Raw genomic sequence first — 27,590 nt, forward strand, 5'->3', positions numbered from 1 at the left:
TTTATAAAATTTGGGGTCATATATATCAATCATAATCTGCATGGCATATGGTGAACAAAGAGAAAAAACGAGTTCTGGCAGAAAAACAGATTAGCAGTGGGACCACAGTTCCACTCAGACCAACTGCATCCTTAAATTATGCCTCACTAAACCATCATCAGGGGACTGGCATGGCATTATACGTTCCTAGAGATGGCAGTCTTTTTAGAAAACAATGTAATCTGCAAAGCAATTGCTCATTTGTGGCAAAGACATTCCAACATGGAAAATAAAAATTTCCAACACACAAAATACATCAAGTGAACAGTAAAAACAACACCTGTTCAATATAAGGTGTTGAAACAAACACTGAAGTTTTTTTGGGTGTTAACTCATCTCTATGGTATTATCTAAAATTGCAGTATTATTGTTATATTACATTCCATTCTATTGTAAAGTGTACTTTCATTCGTACTTTATTTCTGCACCTAAGGCCAACATGGCTCCAACTGAAAGGCAGTGAATTATGAAACCACATCATTCATATTTACGCCCAAGGGTAATTTTAATTCCCCAGTCCCACTGGACTGAGTATCTGTGGGAGAGAAACCCAAACACAGACAGTTTAGTTTCCACAGAGAAGGGGCAGCGTATTGAACCAGGATATTCTCGGTGTAAAATATCCACTAACCACAGTGTGCGCGTATATTCTATTGCTCAATGTCGGAACAAAACGTGGTCTATTGATTTCATCTATAAAGGTGAGAAATGAAATACGTGGTTGAAAGCAGCAGCGCTTTTGATTGAGTATTCTATCTTTATCTAGCCTATTCATGATGAAAGCATGATCATTTGAGCTCAGTGTGTAGATATTTGTGTAGGTAGGTGCTCATGTTTACATTTATGTAATTGTAAGAATAATATACACACACATACACACACACACACACACACACACACACACACACACACACACACACACACACACACACAGAAGGAAAATGAAATAGAGAGAGAAAACATTTCCGGTAATATTGCTAAAAGCACTGCATTTCAAGTCATTTGATTGAATGCCTGAATAATTGATAGAAAGCTATTAGAGCTGGTATGAATGCCTCTAGGTGTCACCACACACACACATACACACTTAAATATACAACTGTGTGTGTGTGTGTGTGTGTGTGCATGTTTTTGTGGGGGTATATCTTTTTTTGCATGATGTGTGTGTATGTGGGAGGTGTGTGTGAATAGTTGTGTTTGTGTGTGTTTCTGAGTTGGTGTGAACGTATTAGTAGCTTAGCTCCTCTTAGCCTTACTGACAGAGTGACAGAGACATTGCTAATCCAGCACTGACAAGTTGCCATTTCCCCGTCTTCCCCTGCTCTTCCCTCCTCATCTCCCCCTCCCTGCTTCCCTAGACCCAAATTACAGTTCACTGCACTGCGAGGTATGCTGTGCAACAATTCAGCACATTGTCTTTTTGTTCCCCACTGTGATGTTGGAAATGCAAAACTTTATTTATTTGGCAGTGTCTGTTGTCAACAAAATGATAAGAGACTAAATATGACATAATTGTTGACTGGTATCAATGCAGCCCTGGTAGCTGCCGCCTGCGCAGTGGATTTCAGCACATTTTTCCCCTGCAGGTTTAGTCAGACATTCACCAAAATATAATATATAATCTATCGAACTCGTAATTGAAAACTTTTCAGTAGTCATCAAATATGCGTATGAGAGGGGAAATCATTTGCATTCAACTTTAAAGAATGATCATATAGCAGCCTTATGAGAGTAATTTAATTCAAATGAATAGAGGTGTGAATAAGTGAAACCGCTACGATTAGATGTTAAACACCTGCCTTATCTTTATGATAATGACTCTTCTCCATGAAATGACAGCACTGCATATAGCGACAATGTGAAATATCGAGATCTGGCGCTTCATTTATAAAAAAAAAAAGACTTGCAATCAATTTTGATCTTAAGCATGACTTACACAGAAAACCAAGATTAAACCTTTGACATGGACATGAATTTATCTTTAAGCAAAGTCTAGACTTCATGTAAGTGATTTTCCTGCTGCTTGTTGGTTGGTTGGTTGGAACACATATGCACCCAAGCCAAAACAAATCCCCTCTGAACCCACAGCCAACCCTCCCCAACATCCTCTTATGGTTACAAGAAAGAAAAAGAAATTTTAAGACAAACAATGAGACAAACATTACATAGTACACCTTATTCAAAAAGATGGGCACCTACATTACAAATCATACTGCAGACAAAGACTACACTAATCCAGAGGTGTAACGTATGTTTTAACATTGGTCACCCTGGTTATCAAAATAATTTAAAAAAGGTCACCACAATTATAATCAACTTTGAGTAAAACAGCTCATCCTTCAGGCATCTGGTTTGACAAGGAGGTCTAGACCTGTTCAACACAATAAGGCAGCGTGCCAAAAGCCAAAAGCGTGCCATTTTCTCATTGACACCAAACAGCGTGGTTAAGGATTGCAGATCAGTACCTTATGATACCATATATTTTCCCTTGGAAATCACTTAGAAATCCAAACACTTCCTCCCAAAAAGCACAAAGGCCGAAAACAAATAGTCACCGGGACCACTGCATGTAAAGGAAAGGTTAATGAGCTTTATGAACAATATGAAGGAACAATGAGCACTAAATGCAATAAACTCCAAAGATATGTGTCTGGATTTGTTTGACAAACCACTATCTTGTCCAGTGAAAGTGCTCTCGTCTTCCAAAACAGTTGTTTTTCTACTTTGGTCCATGGTGATTCCTGACTAAATGCTCCTTTGTACTTGCATTGTATAAGGGGAAATCATTGATTGTAAGACAGATGCTGTCAATTTTAAGTTAATTAATCACAAGTGCACAAGTTACAAATGGCCTTCTTAGAACCTGTGTAAGCAGCAGGTTTTTTTATGCTCAGTATCTTTTATGAATTGAACATAAGCACACCGTTGGAAACTGTCTTAAGATTAAATCTGAGAACTCTTTTTTAAATGAAACCAATTGAGTTTGCCAACAAATCTGAAGTCTGGCTACATACCAGATTAGAATATTATTCTATCTTTGTCTGAATTCACTTGGTGATCTTTGAGGAAATTAATGCTATTTTCATGATATCTCAGTTAGGGTAACCACAGGTCTGTTACTCTGATTTTGTTCCAGATTTTTCCTCATTTGAGTTTGGACGTAAAGTACAAATAAAAAGATATAAGGCCTATGTGCTTAAGCTTTAATGTCAGGTGTACCACTTGCTTTTATGGAAAACTGAACAGTCCAGAATCACCAGGCTACATTCTTGCTTCTTTACATCTATATGTGTGAGTCAGTGACCACCAGCCAGAATCCAATATTTTCTCTACCAAGTCCTCCATGTACAAACAGACTACAGGAGGGAGCTGAGCCCTGTCGATAGAAAAACTTCTGCTGCAGAGTTCTCAAGCAAAGATTCAATAAGGGGTTCCTGGCCCGGATTGCTTTCTGTTTGTTTGATCAGGTTAGGCTCCTGCTGTTGTCACTATAGTCCTGTCCACAGTCATCACACATGAATATTGGCGTGAATGCTTCCAGTGAGTGTCCTTGAACATTGTTGACAGAGTCCCCTGAAAATCACTGCTGGTGACAGTCTGAATACAGCTCCTACAGCAGTTTCCCTGAGGTGGATGCTATGGTGCTATCTACACCTTCTTTGTCTCCACTGATTGTAAGCAATTCATTGTTGGTGGTATCTCTCTTGTTTATCGCTTGTGCTTGCATCACTAAGGAGTGCACATACCATGAACTGATAGTCCTCCTGAGAACCAGCCCCCTCTCTCCTGGGAGGATGGAGATGTTCAGGTCCCCTCTGAGAAGTGTAAGTGCCTTCTCCTGTGCATTAAGGGATGGTGCTCTTCTGCATGGCTGACTCAGTGTTGCTTATCAGATCTACAACCAGAATGCATTCAAGTGCAGCGGCCAAGTTCAATATCTTAACTAAATCACTGTCTGAGCAAGTTCAGGTCATTGATGTCACTAGGCAGTCATATGAGAGTTACTGAAATAAAAAATGCTATGTATAAAGACACTGATTATGCAGCTGTAATGAATGGAGAAATATCCTCAGCTCTGGTGGAAAAGTGAAACTTATACATTTATTTATGGCATATGCTCATATTTATTGTATTTATATGTGGATACATATGTAAAGTTTAGGGCTGCCCCCTAAGAGTCGAAGATTCGAATCATCAGCCAGAGACTCATCAGTTGACTGAGATTCCTCTAGTCGAGCAGTCGTGTTTTTTTTCCCTTTGTCAGTCAGTTTGAATTATGATAACAGGATAAAACAGATTCTTACAGAAGCGCACAGGGCTAACATTTCAGTGAGGAACAATAAATATGGGGAATCATAAATATAGTTTTATATTAGCTACTGCACTTAAAAAATTCCATGTGACAACATATGCTGGTGGTGAATTAGTGAGAGATTAGTGTTCAAGCTTGTTTTTTAGCTCCACCAATGTATGCAGAGACATGGAACAGCCTGGCAGGCTGTAAACTTTACAAATAAAGTCTCTAAATCACCATAAACCACAAAATTAGCTGTGATGGAAGGGGAGAAGGTGATAGAAACGGAGGGTAGGCGACGTGCTGCAGTGGCTGACATGCTGTCAGCTGCCCAGGAGAGACACACTGCAGTGCGCTGGGGTGTCACACCTGAACTATGCACCAGAAGACGCACTCTTATACTCTCTCAGACTGTGTGTAAATCTGAACTTTTTACAGATTAGTGATGATGAATAAAGGCGTTAAAACATTACTGGTAAAACATACCCTTGTAGGCTGATACAGGAGTTTAGTGTGGCACTGAATAGGAAACAAGCGAAAAAATCATTGAATCTTTGTATTAAACGACCAAATCTGAAGGGACTGACAAAATTCTGAGCGAGGCAGAGCCCAAGTAAGGTTACTGTCATTAGCAAGCGGCTCAAGTGAAGCACATTAGAAAAAGTGTAACATAATGTTATTGTTTTCTAAGATTTTCTAAGGCTGGCCTCTGGTGAGCATATTTTGCTCAGAAGCATATGGTGTTAACTCTGTCAAACTTGATCTTCTTTTACTTGTAATTCCAATGTAAACTCTGTAATAGCCCTGACACCGCCAATCAGCTCCTTTTTTTGTCAGCGCAGTCCGCCCCCAAGATATCGGGATACCTGTACAGCTGCCATCTGGCCTTTCACATCCATGTTGGCATTAAGGCTGAGCTGCCTTTTCTAACAGAATGCACAAAACTCCAGGCAGTCCGCACAAACTATTTCCCCAAATTTGAGTAAAAAAAAATCCACCCTGAATTCGACCACATAAACATTAAAAAAAAACAATCCTGCAGGGAGAGCACAGAAAGAGCTGCAGTCTAGCAGCAGAGCATGTCTTTAACTGCCACACTTTGAGGAACAGTGAGTGACGTCCCCTTACATAAAAACAAACCCAAGTGCAATGTTTTTTGATGTTATTATTTGAACATGCTTTGTCATTTGTCATTACTGTATTTTATTATGGTCATGCCAATGAAGCCTCCTTGAATTGAACTGAACAGAATCTGTGACATTATTTGTGTCTCTGTGGCTTGATAGATGTCTGGTTCTCTTGAGCAGTCACTCATTTATTCAGGTTTTCCGTTATTCAGTGAGCTTGTGTTCTGAATCCACTTTTCTTTTCTTTTCTTTTTTTTTTTTTTGTAAATGGGGGCCAATGAGCACCATTGGGAGTGAACCATATGGGCCGGCAAAGTAAAACAATGAGCTGTCAGGAGCTCAGGGCAGAATATATCCACAGATTGTGGGTGTGAATCTCAGTAGAATTGGTTGTTCAAACAACTCTCTCCATAACAGGGAATTATTTACATATATTCGATGAAAATATAAAAAATGGATAATGGTGCCTTAATGTAATCATTATTTATAATGTTCATATTACGCACAGAACAAGAGAATCGATTTGACAAGATGTTATTTATATATTTATTGTCCTAGATGCTGTTCCTTCTCTTGTAATATCAAGTACTTCAAACTTCTTTATTTTTAAAGAGAATTGTGCAGCACTGTACACACTAGATTTACATCCACCCACGCTATTTGGGGGATGTATGTCGTTACAAATGCTGTTCTTCTCAGCACACACACTGTACTGTGGTATAGCATATAACACTATGTACACAGACCATCTAAAGGTAACCCAGAATCCAAAAATAGTCAATGGCATACAGTACACCCTGCATATTTGCCTCTCTCCCACACACACCTTTGATTACAAAGTAAAGCATAAAAAGACACACACACACACACACACACACACACACACACACACACACACACACACACACACTTCAGTCACAAAATATGAATACAAGCATTCCTAGACTGCCTGCCTCACACACTTTACACACACACACACACACATACATGCGCGCGCATGCACACACACAAATGCATGCACAGTCTGTCTGTGTCTCTCAAACACACATACTGTACATACACATAAATTATATGAAGGGTTTTCTTACAATATTCCAAATATTTTGTCTAATAAACCTTTTCCCAGCAGCCACTTTGACATGAAATAGTGGGGTAAACACAGGTGTTACCAATGATACTAATTAAAGCTACTACAAGGAGTTTTTAACCAGTTATGACGCCAAGTCAATTTAATGCTGATGCCTCTATATGACCTATGTAAGCACAGTTATTCTTAATGGCAGCCTCCGTGTCAAATTTTTCATGAAAGGTGGAGATTTTTATTCAGATAAGTTTATTTTTGATGTAGATTTTGTGGTTATAGTGGTGGAAACGCTACCACTTTTGTCTATAAGGTCAATTAAATGAATAAAATATCAAAGTTCCTTGAAGAAGCTTAAAGATTCCATCCTATTCAGGTCAAACAGAGTCAGGGTGCTGCTGTTCTGTAAAGGCTATGCCAAACTAAATGGAATGGGATCTTAATTTGTATCATTGGTAACACTTATGTTTAACCTACTATTTCATAGCAATATGGCTGCTGTCAGAAAGGCCTATTACTAGAATTGTAATTTCTGATTTTATTCTATGTCTTAATTTTGAGACATGCAGTTTAAGTTGAACTAGAGGGCACATTTTCAATGGATTTTCACCTCAGAAAAAAACTCTTCATATATATTAATGCACATACACACATACAGGTTAAATCGTCCATACCTCGACAAATCGGAGCAGGAAAGTCCCACACAGCAGTGTTTCCAGCATTGGTGATGCAGGTGAGTGTGGCATGGCCGTCTAAGACGTAACCAGGAACACAGCTGTACCGCACACGGTCTCCCACAGCAAAACGGCCACCACCACTCAGTACTGCTTTGGGTGGGACACCGGGGTTTCCACAAGATGTACTGTGGAGTTCTGCAGAGGAAGGAGAGAAAGGGAGAAGGATTTAGGCTTTTTCAGTTTCTTTTTTGACTTAATTGTACTAAAATGTTTAACTATGCATTTCCCCTGAATCAACTGCTACTCAACCAAATAATATACCCAGCTCTTGCTTAGTGATGCGTCCAATCCAAAGACTGCTGTGGAGCATTTACAGCCCCAGTCCACACACTGAATCTACCACTGAAAACACAGTTTCATGGTCAGATAAAAAAAACATCTGCATTGCGATGATGCAGTTTAAACACTCACTCATTGTCACAACCTCTTCTAAAATCTTACCCAAAGCACATATATAGCAAGGTCATTAAGCCTACAGTTCTTTATAATACATATTGCCAAGCATGAGGGTTGTAAAATAATATTTTGACTCCACACCCAGTCAAAGGAAGCTAAACTCAGCCGCAGAGAAAGGGAGAGAGACCATATCAGAGTGTTTTATAGTTAATCACATTATTCCCTCTAGGTACATTTACAGTTCTGTGCCCAAGACATATGCACAAGTGTGCTTATAAACATCCACACACACAAACACACACACACAACAGAGAGGCAGAGAGACAGAGAAGGGGTATTACAAGCCATAAACCAGGAAGTAGATGGGAGAACAGGGACCAACTCCAGTCTTATTGTTTGAAGTTGATTGATACAACTATGAAACTGTTCAGACAGATAGGGGGTTAGGGAGGGAGGAGAGGGAGACAGACAGATCAGGTGAGGGGGAGGCGAGAGCAGAGAGAGACAGAAAGAGGGGGAGGAGGAAAATAAACGAGAGACAGGCAGAGACAGAGGATGCCAAACATGATAGATAGCACCATGAAACTGCTCAGACAGAGGGGGAGAGAGAGGGGAGAATGGGGAAAGTTAGAAGATGAGAGAAAGGGAGAAATCAACACTGTAGTGAGAAACATTACACTCAGTATGCTCCCAAATGAGAGGTGGAGATACAGCTGCACTTTTCATAAAATGTCACCAGAAACTCTGAAAACCTTACACCAATTCACTCATAAAACTTCAGAAATAAGCTCAATAATGTTTGAATGAAAAGCTCAAGTACAGCTGCAGGGGAATCTTTTCTATGCTCCCAGCAAAAAATGTGTCATTATCATTCACTGAGCAGACAGCGGCTAGAGAGGAGAAGATCTGATGTCAGCAAATGAACCAATTGAGTGATTCTTAGATTGGTTGGCTGATTGATTAATTTATACAATGACTTTATTGTCATACCTTTTCAATTACACTCTCCTCACTACCTCTGTCTACCCTCTCTGTACCTCCACTATGCTGCTGATTGCTCTAAAGAGAGAAGAAACTCAGTCAAAACAATGCATTTACAGAATGCAATGGACAAGCCTTCCTATTCTATCTTTAAAGATGAAATTGACTGATGGAATTTTTTTTTCTCCAAATTTTCAAGATATCATGATAAAAGCATTATTGTGAATCCTTTTGGACATGATAATCGTGTCATGAAAATCTGATATTGTGGACATTTTGCATTCCTCAATGGCCACACAGAAGCAGTTTATCAGCTTCCTTTAAATGAAACCTGCTACCTTTTTATTATTAGCACCCATCTTGAACGTGATGGGGTCCACTAGACCAAAGCTTGTGGATCATTTAAAAATAGATAGGACAAGAGCAAAAATAACTTAATAACAGAAATAACTTTGCCTCTAAATGAGTTTCCATTGCAGAAAAAACACCTAAGTGTACCCTTGTGTGCTGTAATTAGTTGCTATAAAGTTTCGGTTCAAGGTTTTCTTTACAGGGTGTATCTAATCCTGGTGCTCACAGAGTGCAGACAGCATAAACGAGAGAGGAAAATCGTTTTGCTAAAGACCCTGATAGACCCCCCTCCAACCACCATCCTTCTTATCTTCACACAGACACACAGTTACAGAGAAACGTACACTGACAAGACACACTCGGACACTACCACACATGCACATACACACACATACCCAGGGTCATCCATCACTGTGACGACCCCCCCTGTGCTGTATTGTGATTGGCTGTCAGGTTGGCCTAGTGTTGCGACCTGTTGGCCTATCGATTTTGCCAGACAGTGTGGCCCCACTCAGTGTCAGGATGTTTGTTGTTCAGTGTCCTATCAGACACACATTTACTCTCGCCAACACACACACACACACGCACGCTGTTGGTCTGTTGATGGCCGCAAACACACAAACACACACACACAACACTTTCCCCTCTTAGCCACTGGATTTTTAAAGGTCCAGCATGTACAATTTACTGGGATTTTTTTGCCAAATTATGTCAGAAATGTCACAATATTCATTCATTAAGTATGTTTTTTATTACTGTATAATCACCCAATTGTCTATGAGCCATATTATCTGATATAGACAGTTTTTTGTTTTGTTCCTGCAATGAGACAAACCAACTTAATGAAACTAACCAGTAATACCATATTTTATCACTAGGTGCCACAGGTTACTGCTACTGTAGTTTAGAAAATATTATAGATCCAAGAAGAAACTGACAGAAGGGTGGGGCTGAGAAAAAAAAGTCACAATTACAAGTCAATACACACTACATTTAGACAACTGATATGTCGAGCCACGGACGTAACCATTCTAACTTGCATAAACTTATATTCCACAAAACAACCCATCTGTATTGAAATACAGGGATATTTTTACTTTGCATCGATCATATCAGATTATTGAACGCTGAATAAATATTCAATGCATCGTTACACTCCTAGAAACTGCAAATCATGTTGGGAGTGACATACTCCATTTGGTTAACTAATAAGCATGCAGCAACGATACGTATTGGGTGGAGAAATGGCTGAAGTGTTTTGCATCATCACCAGTTTTTGGAAAGGATGGTGAGAGAGCACTAATCCTGATCTCCCGATCACATATTTTTTAGGAATATCGGCTGATAACGATCGCCGTATGATTGATTTGGGCATCCCTACTACTCACTGGTCCTTTAATCGTTGTCACCATCACATCATCATCATTTTCATAGAGTTTTGTTTCGGTTTCCTCTGCTTCACTTTCACTCTTGTTATCTCTTCCTTCCTCCTTTTAGCCATCTGTCTCTGCCCCATAAGCCTTGTCTTTTTAACTCTCATTCCCATATTCCCTGTTTTTTTCAATCCTTCCACTCTTCCCTCAATGTCTCTTCCTGTCACACTCCACCCATCCCCTCCTGTTCCCCTGCTCCCTCCTCTTTTACTACAAACTTTGATGACATGCCAGCTCCTTCCCTTTCCCTCGCTCCTCCTCAAACTATACCACTACATCACCCTTCTGCCCGTCCCTCCATTCCTCCTCTCTTTCTCTCCCTAGTTTATTGTGAACATCACATAGTTTCATTACACTAGTTTATTCAGTAGCCAGCGGCTATACCACACTCCTTCTCGTGGTTTATTGCTGCCTGCCCTCTCTTATTTATTCTCCCTTCTTCCTCCTCTCTATTCTCTCTCTTTATCTATCCATCTCTGCCCCTCTTTTCCTATCTCTGTCTCTCCCCAGTTTACCATAACTATGATTTCAGTCTCAGTTGCTTCATTACAAGCTGCTGTTTTTATGGGCCATCTGTAGAACTATCTGCATTAGTCACACACACACACACACACACACACACAGGGGCACACAAAGGCCTGCATGCAGAGCAGACACCAGCATGCAGCTACTCTCTCTACCTCAGACACACTCTCACACACACACATAACCATTTACCTGGCTTTTATTTCTCCCCAGATAAGCAATTACAGCAGAGGCCAGGTACAGGGAGCACGAGACGGAAGAACTGAGATGGGAGCAAAGAACTGAGTGGTGGGTAAAAAGCAGAGTGCTAGGGAAAAAAAAAATAGAGAATGCTGCCATGCTTTCAGAGTTTTTAGTGAGACAGATGACACTGCAGACCGGAGGATTGGAGAGGGGGAGTGAAGGACAGCAAAGACAGAGAGAGACAGAGAGGGAGACAGAAAAAGGCAAGAGAGGCAGAGCCAGAGAAGGATGATTCAATGAATTTGGAGATTTTACACCTCCGTCAGCAGTAACTTATATAAAAGATGGACAAAGTTTTATACTGGAACATAATAGATGCTGAAACACTTCAAAATAAAGCACAAAATCTGTTACAAGACACCATGTACATGGATTTCCATTAACTACATCTGAAAAATGATTTTCAGAAATTCTTTTCAGGACATTTGCCCATAAAGTATGTAAGGTTTATAAGGACAGTAACAGAAGAGATGAATGAGTTCTGAGTCCTGGGCTGTAACAAACAGATATGTGTTCTGGGGCACTTAGATCTATAAAAGGTTTCGCTGGCTGTCATCTTCCAAGTCAGTTGCCTGTCAATTTGATTCATTCAACACTTTGACCAAGTCTTTTTATAGACTTGTGCAGAACTTGTGTCATAAAACATTTTTAGTCTGTTAAGTTAATGACATTTTTTTGCCTAAGTTGTACATCATTTTTGTTGTCAGGTAAGGTGGCCTCCCCCCAGCAATGCCAGAAGCAAAAAACACAGACTTAGTTTCATGATGACACTAGTCTATTTATAATAATATTGCTTATATTATAGCAATTATGTTATATTTAGATCCCACGGTGTTCTTTCAGTTTATTCAGATATAAATTACTTTTTTTTTCCTCATTGCAACATATAACTATCAATGGTAATCTACAGTATGACTTCAAGGTTATGCAGCCTCATAAAGTAATGTTTTTTATACTCCATTGTTATTGTGAGGGCATTATGAAACACACACAAAAGGCTTTAAAGCACAGGTCCAGAATAGAGACGCTGTTTATTTTCCCTCGTCTTAAAATCATACGTCACTGTGGATTATTTGTTTTGTGTCTAAGGGTTTACTCTGGAGAGAGGATCATACAGAAGTCAGACAAACAGATAGGAGAAATTTGATACATCCCTCTGTTTAATTTCATTTGGTTGTATGAAAAGTGTACAAAATGTTAAAACGTTTCAGCCTGACATTAATATATTTGATTGCCAGTTTCTTGCTCACATTTATGGATTACCATGAGTTGCTGGTGTTAAATGTCATTTGAAATTTAATGGGAACTGAGGAGGAGAAACTGATTTTAAAATATCTTTATTTTGGTTGTTATAATATTAAAAGGAGGGGGAAATGTAATCATGCTGAAACTGTTCTTTATGATCTTAAAAATGTCATTAAGAGGAATTTATAATAGATCACCACACCCTTTTAATCTGTTTGTTTGTTCAGCCCTAATTTATAGTTCTCACAGTACAAATACAACTGATTTCATTGTTAAAACACCGGGTCTGCTTCATTTCAGAGCACTGATGCACTGCTCAATACGTTATGATGAGGGCTGAGAAAGTTTAAATGAAGTATAATCTGTCTGCCAGTGGGAGCAACCACGTAATTGTCAGCTGACAAAACAAACATCAATGTCAGCTGTGGTGGGTTTTCTACTTCAAATTTAATAGCCACCGTGGACCGTTATGCTTGCAATATGATTTTATTTAAGACTGAATGTCACTGTATAGGCCACGTTGTCGAGGTAGGCATATATGCAGCTTTCGCGCTTGAACTGAGTGAGGCATCCGACATACGTTTACATGGTGTGCAGACTCCACCTACTCAGTGCACCGCAGGCGTATGTGGTGTGGTAATGGTGTGGGTCCAATTGTACAGTGGATAAAAATATAAACCTCTACGACATCTGTGGCATCTACAACTCAGTTTGTTTGTTCATGTATACAGTATTACTCAGTGTAGAAATGCTTAAATCGATGTTAAATAAACTTTGTTCAGCAAGTGTGTAATTAAAATATCTTTTAAAACATGCTTTTCAACTAGTGCAAATAATAGGGAAATTTAACTTTTACAGGAACTTTTAATTAGCTGAGCAAAACTTTGAGAAACTTCCAAAAAGTACAGCTGATGTGTCAGAGTTTACATTGGAGTTTTGAAAACACTCAAGTGTTGGTGGAAAAAAATAAGGCATTTTTGAGCCAATTGCTTAACTATAATACATCCATATATTTGCAATATTGACAGTGGACTTTTTTTTCCCTCAAACAATCCCCCCATTGTTAAAAAAGTTGCTGCAGAGCTGTCAAGCAACTGTCATTCATACTGGGATTGAGGCGATTTCCTCAAATTCTCACTATGACAGCTCAACAATCAAGACTAGGATAATATGAAATTATTCTACATGGCTGTGTGCTTTTTAATATGAAAAGATTAATGTCAGGATGAGAAAACCACCATACTGAAAATTGTGATACCTTTCTCTACAAAACCATTAACAGGATAAAATATAAAAAGGCACTGAAAAACCCATTATTTGGGATCATGATGAGCAAACGCTTCAGCAAAAAGAAAGCCTGATAGGAAGGAACTAAGACAGGACCATTTCTACAATCTATTTTAAACCAACAATAAATATGCGTGTTTAACTACAGCATGCCTCTTTCTAATAAAAGCTTAATGAGTGTGATGGAGATAGAAAAAACTAACTAATCTTAAGTGGAGGTAATAAGTGGTCACTGCTTGATAAAAGTAGTTAGGGCAGAGCACACTCCCCACTTCACTGCTGATGAAAACACTGACTCTTTATGGCTCTGAAACAGATCACTACACAACAAGAGCGCAGGCAAGACATACAATAATGCAGGCAGTAAAAACAAGCAACCACAGTTCTGGCCTCCTTCAACTGCCACCATCCACAGTCCAATAAGAGGAACAGCAGGGGATAGGACTATGGACTCTAATCCAGACAGATTCCTTTTGAGTTTTGATTCCACTTCCCGTAGCGAAGCACCAGAAACATAACTAGTCATTTAACTTTTTTTTTTTCATCCATACGCTGGTCTAAAGGAGCAACTTTAAAACAATAACAACTCAGGCACTAGTTACACTGACATAAAGAGATCTGAGGGGTAGATTGAGCACAAGGAACTGGTCCTTTTGATACAGGCACTTTCCCGATTCTTAAAGTAAGAGCCTTTCTCTTGCTCAATGTGAAAAAAGACATTTTTCAGATCATGATCAGCCAAATGAGTCACTGATCTTTCTCTTCAAAGACATTGTTAGAGGAATGTGCCAAATACCTGTGCTGAAAGTAAAGTTTTTAACTTCTCAGTAATGGAAACACCTAATGTAGATACAAGTACCTAAAAACAGTACGCCTCTGCAGCATTTGTGTAAAGATAATGGCCATATTCCACCTCTGCACATTACACCAGGGAAAGCATTTGGGGTAGTTTATACTCAGTTCCATTTCTGCAAACCAATCATCCACTTGATTTCATGATCAAATGAATACTTAACATTGAACGTTACAAAATGCTCCACTACAACTCTGTATTTTGGTACAACTGACAACTTGATGTTGGGATAATTTGTATGCTCTAATCATGTTGCCAAAAATATTGGTTGCCTTATTGGCTCCTAAGGGACTGAACAAGAGCCATATTTCGTCACAATCATCAGTAAGCGTAGCAATAAAAGGTAAAATCCAAAATACAATCGTGCAATTACAAGAAAGTTTTCTGTTTTTTTTTTTTTAACATTTAAAATTTTATTGTGTGTGCAAGATTATTTTCAACAATCAGTGAGCTCCAATTTTGTTGAGGCAGAAAACATTGTGGGGGATATGTTTGTAGTGCATAGGGCTGTCTCTCAATAACCACAATTTTGAAATATGGCGCTATTTACAAGCCAACTGCGGGGAGGCAAGCAACAGCAACAACCTCTGTGTTCATGGGCCCTTCTTGTTTTACACTCCAATGCTGTTTAAAAAAAAAAAGTAAATATATTGTTTATTTTACATCAGAAATTCTTCAACTTCTGAGGTTTTTTATAATGGATTTTGTTTTGAAATCGTATCTTGAAATGATACATTCATACTTTCTGAAGCTCTGCTCTTATGTTTCTACAACACATCTCTGTATTTCATGATGCTGCTCTGTCTTGTTGATGTTATGTGTATGTTTTGTACTGCCAGATTGTCTGTAAAGATTCGTTTCAGTTTCAGTTAGCCTGTTCAAATATTAAGCTCGCCCTGCCCTGTATCACTGTGGTTACAGCAGCAGTTGACATCATCACACAGAGAGCATGCTGATCTCATTTTACAGTCAGTTTAGTTGATGCTACTAACAGCAGTGATGATCCAGCTGCAAAACAAACAAATAGCAGGGAAATTCTGTCATCACAACAGTTCTAATCTGAGCTGTGCATAAGACTTTCATGCCAGAGAACTAAGTGTATGATCTGTGTCATACCAATTAATCTTTGCTTTTTCTACATGTGAGGGCTGTCTTTGTACAATCACATCCAGCCATTTTAGTTTAGTTGCCATTCTCTAATATCATTGGAATGTGAATAGAAAAAGTTGGCATTAACATTCAAAGGCGTCATCTGATATCAGCATTTCATCTGTGGTTAGGTTTGTTGCGTCTTTTATGACCCTTCATGCCAAGTCAAGGACAGCAATGAACGTTACTAATAAACCACACACACAGACACACACATTATCCTTGCACCACCACCCTCAGAAACTGCTTTTGATTGGTGCTGCTTGGTGATGGTGTAATTATAAGTAATTATGATTAATTATGAAAACATTAATGGAGGAAAAAGGGACTAAGTGGCAGCAGAAGATGTGTGCGTGTGTGTGTGTGTGTGTGTGTGTGTGTGTGTGTGTGTGTGTGTGTGTGTGTGTGTGTGTGTGTGTGTGTGTGTGTGTGTGTGTGTCAGTTAGAGACAGACTCAGTGAGATTCGGAGGGAGAGTTAACGCGGGATAAAGAGAGAGCTTCCAGATAGAGTAACGGCTGTTCAAAGCGTTAGATCATCCAGCAGCTGTGGAGATCAGTTAATACACACACACACACACACACACACAACTACGTTGCTAATGATTGTAGCTCCTAGTGGAGATCAAACATTATGGACTCAGAGCAGCAGACCACTAATGTCTCTCTGGGTTTATTACACGCCACAACACAGACAATCAAACACACACACACACACACACACACACACACACACACACACACACACACACACACACACACACACACACACACACACACACCACTCTCCCTGAAGGTAAAAGCAGTCTTGAGGATTGCCTTGATGGTCTGTGTGAACAATAATTATCTGTCTTCAATGCAGTCATGAGGCAGATTCAAGCAGCTTTGTGTGTCTCTTTAACCTTCAGCCAAAGACATACCTGACAGAACTGTCCAAGTCAGAACTGTCTTCTTTGACAATTCAAAATGATCACTGATGATCACTGACTGGGGCGGATGACTGCCAAACTGGCATGAAAATACCAACAAAATAATGGGGGTGTAACACTCCACTGATTTGGATCAATATATGGATTTAATAATCAACAACAACAGCATCAATGAAAAATGTAAACAGTGATCCATTTCACTCTGGCGTGTCTGTGTCACTGTTTCTGTCCAAGCACACCTCCTTCCTAAATATTCAAACAGTACTAGCTGCTGTTGGATAATGGCAAGCAGGTAAGAGAAACACAATGAGGATATTTACCTGCCTCTAAGAAAAAAAAACAACAGTGTGGAAATATTTTGGTTTTCAGTAAAAAAATGGGTCAACAGACATGCCATATGCAAACAATTCTGTCACCTCACCTGGAAATTCATTGCTCTTGCTACGGCAATATTAATTGATCTGTTTCATCAATTTAGACTGAAAAAAAGTGCATGGAAGGTAAAATTCAACTGGTTTTCTGTCTGGAGATGCACCAACTTAAACCAGTGATAAGTGAGACAAAGTATTAATAATGCATGAAATTGTTAGGCTCTGAGTAGAGAAGTCTGCTAGCTGCTAGGTTAATTTATGCAATGTAAAACACCCTAGGCTTTAGCTAATAACACTGATTAACAAAAAAACAATTGTTTTGTCTGTGTTCTGTGACAGGTATTATTGACCTGTGTTTTATACTTTTGTTAAGTGTTCTTATTGTTCAGCCATGTGTCATGTGTATAAGAAGAGTCAAGTTAAAGTAAATTTTACTGCACATAACGGTTGCAATATTTTATAATTATTTATGTGCTGCATTTTTCTTTCATGGCTAAAAACAGAAAAGAAGAGATGACAGCTTCTTCTGTAATGCATCGTGTTAAATGGGCATATCGTCTCATATTGATCACAGGCCACTGAATTTAATCAAATCGAAATTGTGGCAGACTTTGATATCTGTAAATACCTCTATATTGCTCTCCAAAGGATTAAGACAATATTAGAATTTGGTGTGATTTACAATGCTCCAAAATATTGGTGTTCCCTTATTCTCCTGCTACTTTTCATGATACTGGTTGGCTCAATGTCAAATATGCATCATATTATGGGCCACTGTGCATGCAAAATGATCTCATCAGCAGAAGTAACAAGGACACACTTTCACATCAATGCAGTGAATAGAATAGTATGGCCCTTCTTTGAAATGCAGTGCAGTTAAGTATAAACTTTCATATGATAGAAATACACAATTAGAGTCAGTCGGGTGAGGATGCAATTTAATGAGTCTGGGAGAAACAAGTTAATAATTTGGGGGGAAGACAATAACCCTGTCCAACACAATTACCTCATTTCTATGGATAGAATATCCATCTAAGGACGTTAGTTGAAAAGATGCACTTACGTTTTCTACAGCCTTGCAATTTCCCTGTATGTAATTGAATGAGCAGATAATGATGGCAGTCTGACTGCTCACAAAGAAACATGGGGATGTCAATTATAATCCCTTTACCTCCACTTCACCGGTGTGTGAGCATGCTCTAGTGCCTGCCTGTGTGTGCCGATGCGTGCGTGTCATTGCACGTGTGTGTACAAGACAAGTGTGTGTTTGTGTATCCGTGTGGGTATAGCTCCTTGATGGTGTGATCAATGTTTCTCTGAGGCCTAGTTCAATAAACCATTAGATTTTCCCCTAAAGACATCCTGCCAACAGAGCTTCATTAGACACACACACATACATACAACAAAAATACCACTATCTGTTATCTGTTTGATCTGACCTGAAAGGGCCAACTCTGTCTTTCTGAAGACCAGAACAAATCAGCTGCATTGGACTTGATCAAACAAAATGCTGCAAGGTCCAGTCTTTACAGCCATTGCATCACAACATATTTTTTATCGAACTGCTGTAGATTATGTTCATGTTAAAGGAAAGCATTGAGGGGATTTGGCAAATCACATGCTAGGATATGCACCTGGTCATATTATTTTTTTTTGGTCAGCACTATATTAATTTACACCCCAACAGTTTAACAAAATGTATATGTAAGAACAGATTTTTTCAGTGATTTGCCAGCCGAGGACCCCTTACAAATATCAAATATACCGGCAAACCCACATGTACCTTGAAATAATTTTACATCCTGTTTATAGCCTGTTTTTTGCACTTCTACCTAGTTCTGTTAGCAACACAAGACAAAAGTATTAGAGAGATATTAGACACGTAGTAAAAATATTTCCACCATGTCAACACAGTATACCTATAACACTCATATAGACACACACACTGTGAGAGTGTTTCAATCTTAGTGCAAACATAAAATAAAATGCAGTTTCAGATTGCTGTAAATAAATAAATAATATAAAATAAGAAAAGAAAAGTAATAACAATAATAATAGGCAACCCAAACAGAATGTTTGCATGTAACCCCTTTGTAATCACCAACATATTAATGTGTAACTTTTAATTATCTTACTTTCTTACTACAAGGACTTTTAACTTTTTTTAACTGAAACAGTCTCAATCCATCACTTTTGCCTCTGTATGACCTACATAAAGTAACAAGACAACAAGATTAGACATCTCTATATGTGCATAGAAATGAACTACATGAGAGTTCCCTAAAAGTGAAGCCAAAGCTTCTCTATTGCCCCCTGGTGGCTGGCTGCAGCACTGCCCCGATGTCTCCCCAGTGTTAATAGGTAGGACACTGGCCAAACGAAAACATCAAAGTACACATCAAATAATTTTACACGGCTATGTGGATGGGACCATGAAAGCGTGGCTTCAACCCTGGACACTACTGAACAAACTCTGGCTCATGACATCACCAGTGCATCAGGGCTACTTTGGCTTCTGTTTTGTACAGGGGGAGGAAGTGGAGATGTAACGTTGATCTTTTATTTACGTCAAAGTTGTCATCAGGTCGGATTCTCCTTGAAATCAGATGAAGCAACTCTGTGTTTACATTTTCACAGGCAAAGTTACAGTGAATAGTACTTTAGCCAGTTAACATGAAGCAGGAGATTTTCTTTTTTTGATAATTTTATTTTTGACATTACATTTTATGGTTATTGTTGAAAACACTGCAGCTTTTGTCCTCATCTGCCTCCAAATTCAACAAAATATGAACGTACCTTGCAGTAGCTTTAAGCCTAGCATTTGTTGAAGACTTGCAGCTCCTACTGGCCAGTTAAGACAACAGTCTGATTTTCGTTCATGTCCACAGTATCACACTGAAGATCACACCCATAGAGGTAGAGCAATTTTCTCAATGCACAAAGGTAAGTTTGTTTATCCTCTCCAAAATCAGTATAACACTGAGTCCTGACACACCATTAGTCGTTATATCAAGGGGCTCTGATCTAAGTCAGGGTCCTGATTTGCCTTCCTCTCTCTCTAACTGACCCCTCTCTTCTTTGTCTCACACATCCATATCTTCCTCCTGCCTCTCTCTTTCCCTCTCTTCTTCTCTTATCTCTTCCCACAGCCACCCCTCTCCTCACTATTAATTAAAACTGTGTGTGTGTGTTTGTGTGTGTGTGCGCGCACACGTGCTGTTGTATGTGTGCATGTGCCGTTATATGTGTGTGTATGCACTTGTGCATGCACATCAAGCTTCAGTATTAATTAAAGGTGTGAATGCTAATTGGTCAGATCAATAACGGGTCGTTAGGCCTCAGGGGCCAACAGCCAATAGGAAATCGTTATGTGTCTGACATCACTGTCACTCTGCTAAAGCTGCACCGCGCTGTGACACATGCACACACAGACACATGCACACCTGCACGCACACACTCAGATTTGTACTTACACTCACACTACTCATCGGGAAAGATAGGTTCACCTCAAAGGTTGAGAGGGAGTTTAGAGGCAGGAGAGGTTAGCAAGACACAACTGGTGCAATAGATAGAAACTTACTGTATGTTCTTAAATCTAAATCAATATCCATTAAAGCAAGCAAGAGACAGAGGGAGACTGAGAGCGAAAGGTTTTAAAAAAAAAAGATGCCATAGTTGTCTTTGAACAGAACTGAGTAAATGAGAGTGTCCTCTCAGAAGGCCCTTTGTGCTGATCAATACCAGAGCACTCTTTCTCTTACCCCTTACCACATACACACTTTCTTTTCAAATCTCCTCTTTTGTCTTTCAGTGAATTCTCACTCTTTTATCCAAAGCTTCTAACTATGAGCCATTGTCAGGAAGATATTTGATATTTAGTCAAAGAGAGATAACTACGAACAAATTGGACCTTGACCCTCAGCTCGACTATAGTTATAAGAGAGTGGAGCAGAGCAGAGCAGAAGAGAAGAAGAGAAGAGAAGTCTGGTTTACTTGTTGGGATGAACCCATGTTGCCCTGAAGCTGGCAGACGGTCAGCTCAAACCCAAACACTGACGCCTCACCGCCATGCCCCAACTAACCTCCAGCGCCACCCTTCCTCCAAGATAAATTGCTTTTGTATAAAGCTGTGCTCTACAAATAAACTTGAACTTGAAGATCCACCCAACTGCTTTGTCACCACAACTTCACATTCTCCCTATGTCTGCTTGACATAGGCACTGAAAATAGCAAACAGACACATTTAAAAATGCAAATCAGTTCCCAAATTATACAGCCTGTCTTGTATAATTACTGGTAGAGACAGTCCTGTAATAGAGATGTCTTGATATTGAGCATCCTACATAATGACTGACTGGAGCTGTTGCCATAAAATTTGGTAGAGAGTCACGATACCTTGTCAATAATTCAATAACAATTGATTTTAGTGACCCTTTGATCTTGCAATTAGTGCCACCATTACATCAAAATGTCCACATATGTATACAATACATGTCATGCATATACTTCCACAAAGTATACTGATATTTGAAGAGATTTCATTTATTTGTATTATTCATTTAGTTATACTGATATAGGATTTGTTTTAAAAATCCAATTTTCTATTTATTTTTTATTCAAGATAAAATATAATTTTAGGTGCAATTTCAAAAAGAGGACATATGGTGAGTGTATCGTTACATCCCTACTTATTAATATAAACCATGAGGGACAGGGATTTATTAGCTACACTGAAAAGGGAAAATGATAGGGTCGTTGTTTATTAACTTTCCAGCAATGTATTTCATGAGTTAGTTAGCAACTTAGCTCTGCACCACCATCTGCTCAGGTGTGAAGGCACTCAAGTGCTGCAGAGACCGCCCCCATGATGACTACTAGTGCTGTAACACATGAGCAAATTTAACCAAACTATTCAATAGTTTGGTTAAATTTGATGTTTTGTGTTCCAAAATGCAAATTACTTGCAAAGTTACTTTTTGTTAGTGTTTGTGATGTGCCTCTTCAGAATGTTGTTTAACGCTTTAATGCTGGTAATTGTCATTTTTGTGCTGGATTATAGTGAACCATGAGTGAGCTAACTGCTACATTTCATGAGGCCAGATATATTTTACATGTGTAATTGTGAGTATACCTCCTGCAATGAAAGTCATGTAAGGACTAATGATGTTAACTCCTCTATTAGAAAATCACTTTAACATAAATGTTGCAGTTAGTATTATATAGTATTGATAGAACTGGAAACTGACACAACCCCACTGATAACATTCGTGCTCCCTGTGAAGACGGACCATATTCCATTTTGGACACTATATGAGCTTTCCTCTAACTTTGTGCACAATGTGTTATTCCAAGAAATTGTCTCAGCACATTCACCCTCTCTTTTTTTATCTTATTGACCCTGTATGGCCTTTCCTCCAGCTCTATCCTCAGACAAACTCAATTCGTAGCTCTACAACTGTTAATGGTGTTGATCGTTCCATCTGACAGTTAGTATTATGGGTGTAATGAATAGTACTGTCTCTAGGGTTCACTAGCGGGGCCCTTACTGTTGTCACTTTCCTATATCTGTAATACTTTCAGACAGACCTTTCGCTTGTCCTTAAACCATCTGACACCAAGTGAGCAGACAGCAATGGAGGGCTATGCAAGGTTAATGCTGTTAAGTGGTGTATGAAACATTAACCGCTAACCCATGTACAGATTATTGCCTGCAGAGACACTTTTTGTCGATGTGTGCGTGTGTGTCTCCTATGACTGACAACTTCAGCCACACTCCGGTGTATACTGTGAATATTTAATAAAAGCGTGTGTGCATGAGAGTCATCACTCCGTGCTGATAACATCTGTGTGTGTGTTGCTTGGTTGCACAGTAGAGGTGAGCTAGCTAGCTAGCTAGCTTTGTGGGTGTGAGTTTGTGTGTGTGTGCCAGAATGTGTGTGATATCTAATAGCTGTGGTTACTGTAGCGTGACTTATTAAATTTAACATCAAGAGACCCCCTGGAAAGCTGACTGACAGATACCGGCACACACACACACACACACACACACACACACACACACACACACACACACACATATTAAAAGCTACCAAGCTCACCTTAACTGTGAAACTAACCAACCACCACAGACACAGCTGAGTAACCGTCCTACATATAAAAGCACTGATTATATAGTGTATGAAAACCAACCAGAATGTAAATTAAACTGCAGAAATACTGCATTGCCTCATTTTCTTGTTGGCAAAAAAAAAAGGTTAAAAAACAAACAGGTCAGTACCACATCAAAAAGTACTGAACCACACACACAATAGGCTTGTTTTCTTATTAATGCTACTTCCAGATATGAAAAACCAACACCGATATTAACAAGTTCTACCTTGCACAAAAATGTCAGCACTGAACTTCATCAAGGATAAGAACAAGAACATATTATCCATTGCAATGGCGGCATATGCTGATGCCATGGCTGGTATCTCCTCCAAACTTTGCTACATTTTTGTTTTAATCTGTTTTTGTTTTTGTTTTTTTGGTTTATTTTTTGACAATCAACAGCACACACACAGCCATGCCAAACCAGCTTGGACTTAAGGCTGCTTGTTGCCAGTGTCCAGTCAGGAAAATAAAGTGGACAAAATGGGCCTCAAGCAGAGACTGTTGTGGCTATATCTTACAGAGACCTGCTCCACCACAACATCCGGGGTCAAGCTATTGCACTTGATGGACAGACAGTCCTCCAAGCAAACAGAGTGCAGGACTTTGGCAGCATTGATTATGCTCCATGCTCAAATACAGCCAAAGTTGATGGACAGTGTTTCCAAGATGTTGAACTTTTTATGTGAAGATGTCAACCACATTATACATGGATACAAGAATAAAAGTGAGATTTTTTGTAGCTCCCTCTGTCATTGATTGAAATTGATTGGAGAGATAAATAAAAATATAAAACAAATTTATTTATAAGGTGGAGCGCTTAGGATGAATTCAGCAGTCTCAGCCTGAGGGAAGAATACTATCTTATTGCTGCTCTAAGATTCAACCAGACGCAAGTTCAAAAAATACACTACAGAACTGTGTCTGTGCATCTTTATATTTCTATAAATAACTGCATATTTGTTTTAATTAATTTTATACTTTATCCTATTCTGTATATAATGTCTATGTGTGTATACAACTTTCATTTCATTGTGCAAATAAATTACCTTGATATCCCTTAACTCTATGAGAAAAGCTGCTGGCTGTTATAGTTGACTGGTTTAAATACTAGGCATGGGCCCTGATCCAAAAACTGATCAATAACAGGTTTAACATTGGCTTTGAAAATCATTCTAGTTGAAGTGAAATCAAAATGTACAGTATGGTGGTTGCCTTTATGCTGAGATACGCTTCAAGACATAAGCAGCTGGCCCCTGTCCTGTTTCAGTTCTTTCAACTTGTTTCCATCCTGTCCCTTTTAATCTCTTCTTCTTCTTTCATCTTGTCCTCTGTCACCAGTCTTTGTACCATTAGTGCAGTACAATCCAACATCAACCAAAACCCAACAAGTGTTCCTTCTCTGCAAGACTAACATATTTCACTCATTGCACATGATGGGAGTGTGTGTGTGTGTGTGTGTGTGTGTGTGTGTGTGTGTGTGTGTGTGTGTGTGTGTGTGTGTGTATGTGTGTGTGTGTGTGTGTGTGTGTGTGAGTGAGTGTGTGTGTGTTGGTTGTATATTCATGTGTATTTGGATGTGCACAGTCACCGGGGAATCAATTTGTACAGAAGTTGTTCTTTTCATCACAGGACAAAACTTCAATAATTGCAACTATCTGTTTTGACAGACACAGACATCACAAGGCAAAACTTCGTCTGTCTTTCTACTGCAAAGTGAAGGAGCTATTTTAATGAGATTCACTCGCGTCTGTTCAACAGCTAACTGGATGTGATCAAAATCTCGTGTTAAGATAATATTTTCCCTGAAGATTTAAATGCATGGCTTTGCAGTTGTTGATTTATATTGTTTTATTTTTTAATTAGATTACACTAATAGCAATAAAACTTTATTTGTTCTGCAATATGCTGAATATGCTTTTCAAAAGTCAAAAATGTCAACAATCAGTACGAAATTAAATTGATAAGATGTCAAGAATGTAAAAGTATCAACATCATTAGAAGACAGGGTATAATGTTGATGTTGCTGCTAATCTAAGTTTTCATTCATTTAATGAGGAAATGCTCCGTGTTGTAAAATGAGTGGAAATAGTTCCATTAACAACATATGGCGACCCTGTTTTAAAAGTAAATAGTCGGGTTATGACACTTTACCTGAACATATTCATTGTGAAGAAACTTTTCTAAGCCTAAAACCCCCGACTGTATCAAATGCTCAAGCATCAATTTTGGAGGTAAAATCCAGTGAATCAGTTGTGTAGAACAAAGTTAGTACTGCTGCGTTACTGCACTTTCCGCTGTTATATTGTAGTTCTCCCATCTAAGAGACAGTAGTTAAGACAGTAAAAGCAGTGGGAAAGTAAAATAACAAGATCTGCTGATAGAAAGCAGAGCACAAGAGCTGGAGAATACAGCGCTGATAGTCATTTTAACAATTAATTAGATGATTAAATATTGAGAGAAAACCCCCATGGAATGCCCTTAAATAATGAAATCTGCTGATGAGAAGCCGCTCCAGGAGGTTAGAGATCATTCTGTCGATGTTCCTTATCACATTTTATTGGATGGTGTTAAATTTGGTGAAAACCCTCTTTGATTGGCTGACAGTGTTGAGGGATACATTCTGTTTAAATGCTGCCTCGGAGCTGATGTCTGACTCACGGCATCAGAAACTGCCATGTCAGCATGACCCTGCTCATTTTCTGGTTATGCTAATCAGGTGACATTCCTTCCTGCTTGGCAGGAGGAGCTGATTGGATGGGCCGAGGTGGTGACCCTGAAGGGAGGCCATTTGATTGGTTGGCTGATATAAAGCTGAATAATGGACTGACATTGGCCAGGAGGCCGTATTATTATCAACACACACTCACATACACACAAACACAGGCACTACTGCAGCACCTAAACACACTCTCTCACGCACAGTGACATTAACTATGTACCAGGATAGCCTATATTTTAGTCAGGTGGCCGGTGGTTGTCTGACAACCTGAATATCAGATCAATATATCATTTGATGTAATTTCTATCCTGTCCCGGCACTGAGAGGTTTGGTAGCTGTTCGCTATAATTCCATCATAAAAGTATTTAATATCATTCAGATATGAGGTCAATATATCATTTGCAGAGCTTCTTTTAGTGTCGAGCTCCAATCTTGCCAATCTAGGCAGTGAAAGACTTTACTCCACACTTTACTCTGATTAGATGATCCAAGTATCAGACTGATGACTACTTTTTGGACTATCTTTGATGTTAGACACCTATTCCTTCCAGGCACTAAAACATTTGGCAGCTTCTTAATATAAATCCATCATCCAATTAGTTCTTTTTATCCAGGTATCACATTAATTTGTCATTTGCTGGACTTTTGTGACGTGAAGCATCCCGACTATCCTGCCCAGCCAGATACTAAGACGTTTGGCAGCCATTTACTGTAATTACATTATCCAGACATCAAATTGATACATTGCATGGACAGTCGTTGAGGGTCTGACACTGAGTGATTTGGCAGCTTTTCTGTACTATGCAATTATAAAATTATTTACAGTGATCCAGATAACAAGCTAATGTCACTTGCTTTTGACAATGCCGTGTAACCTTGGAGTCCCACTTCTTTTTGTATAACACCGAAAACGTCACACACTGTTTGTTGTTTTTCATATAATGCTGAAGTAATTACTGCTCTAATGTCATTCACCCATCCGGCCGATCCAGACAATGGAATGAGAGATAGGTACTGATCAAAACAAATGTTAAAAGAAAACAACAATTCAATACTATAAAGTAAAACATGTGCAATGTGCAATGACACAATGAGATACATGACAGTAAGGGTGAAACAATATCTTGAATATCACGATACTGCAATAAAAAAAACGTCTCAATACCGTACGGGACTATGATCAGCATTTTTTCCTACCATTGATGTGGGGGTGGGGGTGGCCTGCCCCCCTAATGAAACCTCCTGCTCCTCTTGAAAGACACAAAACATTTTGTTTTACATCATGGATTTTTCAGATGCTTTAGTTCTGAGACTTTTATTTTGAAATTTTATTGTTAAAGTATATGTTACTGTTTCCTGTCGCTCTGCTTTCTACTATGTTTTCTGCTATCTTGTGGTGCAGAATTTACAGATGATGTGCTGGCAGGTTTATGTAGCACATTCTCTCTGTGATGTCGATGCTAAGTGTGTTTACTGTACTGCTCTAATGTCTGTATAGACTTGTTTTACTAATGAGCCTGTTTGGATAGCCTCACCAAGTGTTAAGCTAATTGAGTAACCCAGCTAGCTCTCTCTGTACTACTATGAACACACAGTTAAATGCGGTTACTGATGTTTAGTATTCACACAGTTACACAGAGTATACAGATCTCATTTTATGGTCTGTAAATGCTTTTAGT

At 39.0% G+C, this 27,590-nt stretch overlaps 1 protein-coding gene across 1 annotated transcript in view; it reads right to left on the reverse strand.

Moving 5' to 3' along the window:
• The window catches only part of csmd3b (CUB and Sushi multiple domains 3b), a 456,383-nt gene that overhangs the window by 256,403 nt on the left and 172,390 nt on the right, over nucleotides 1-27,590 (reverse strand). Inside the window, exon 5 of the mRNA XM_084738341.1 lies at nucleotides 7,216-7,413. Within this exon, the coding sequence (XP_084594467.1) occupies nucleotides 7,216-7,413 (198 nt within the window). The remainder of the gene's footprint in view (nucleotides 1-7,215; nucleotides 7,414-27,590) is intronic.

This window comes from Lutjanus erythropterus, chromosome 16 (genome assembly GCF_056507025.1).
Source record: "Lutjanus erythropterus isolate fLutEry1 chromosome 16, fLutEry1.hap2, whole genome shotgun sequence".
Taxonomy (NCBI): domain Eukaryota; kingdom Metazoa; phylum Chordata; class Actinopteri; order Lutjaniformes; family Lutjanidae; genus Lutjanus; species Lutjanus erythropterus.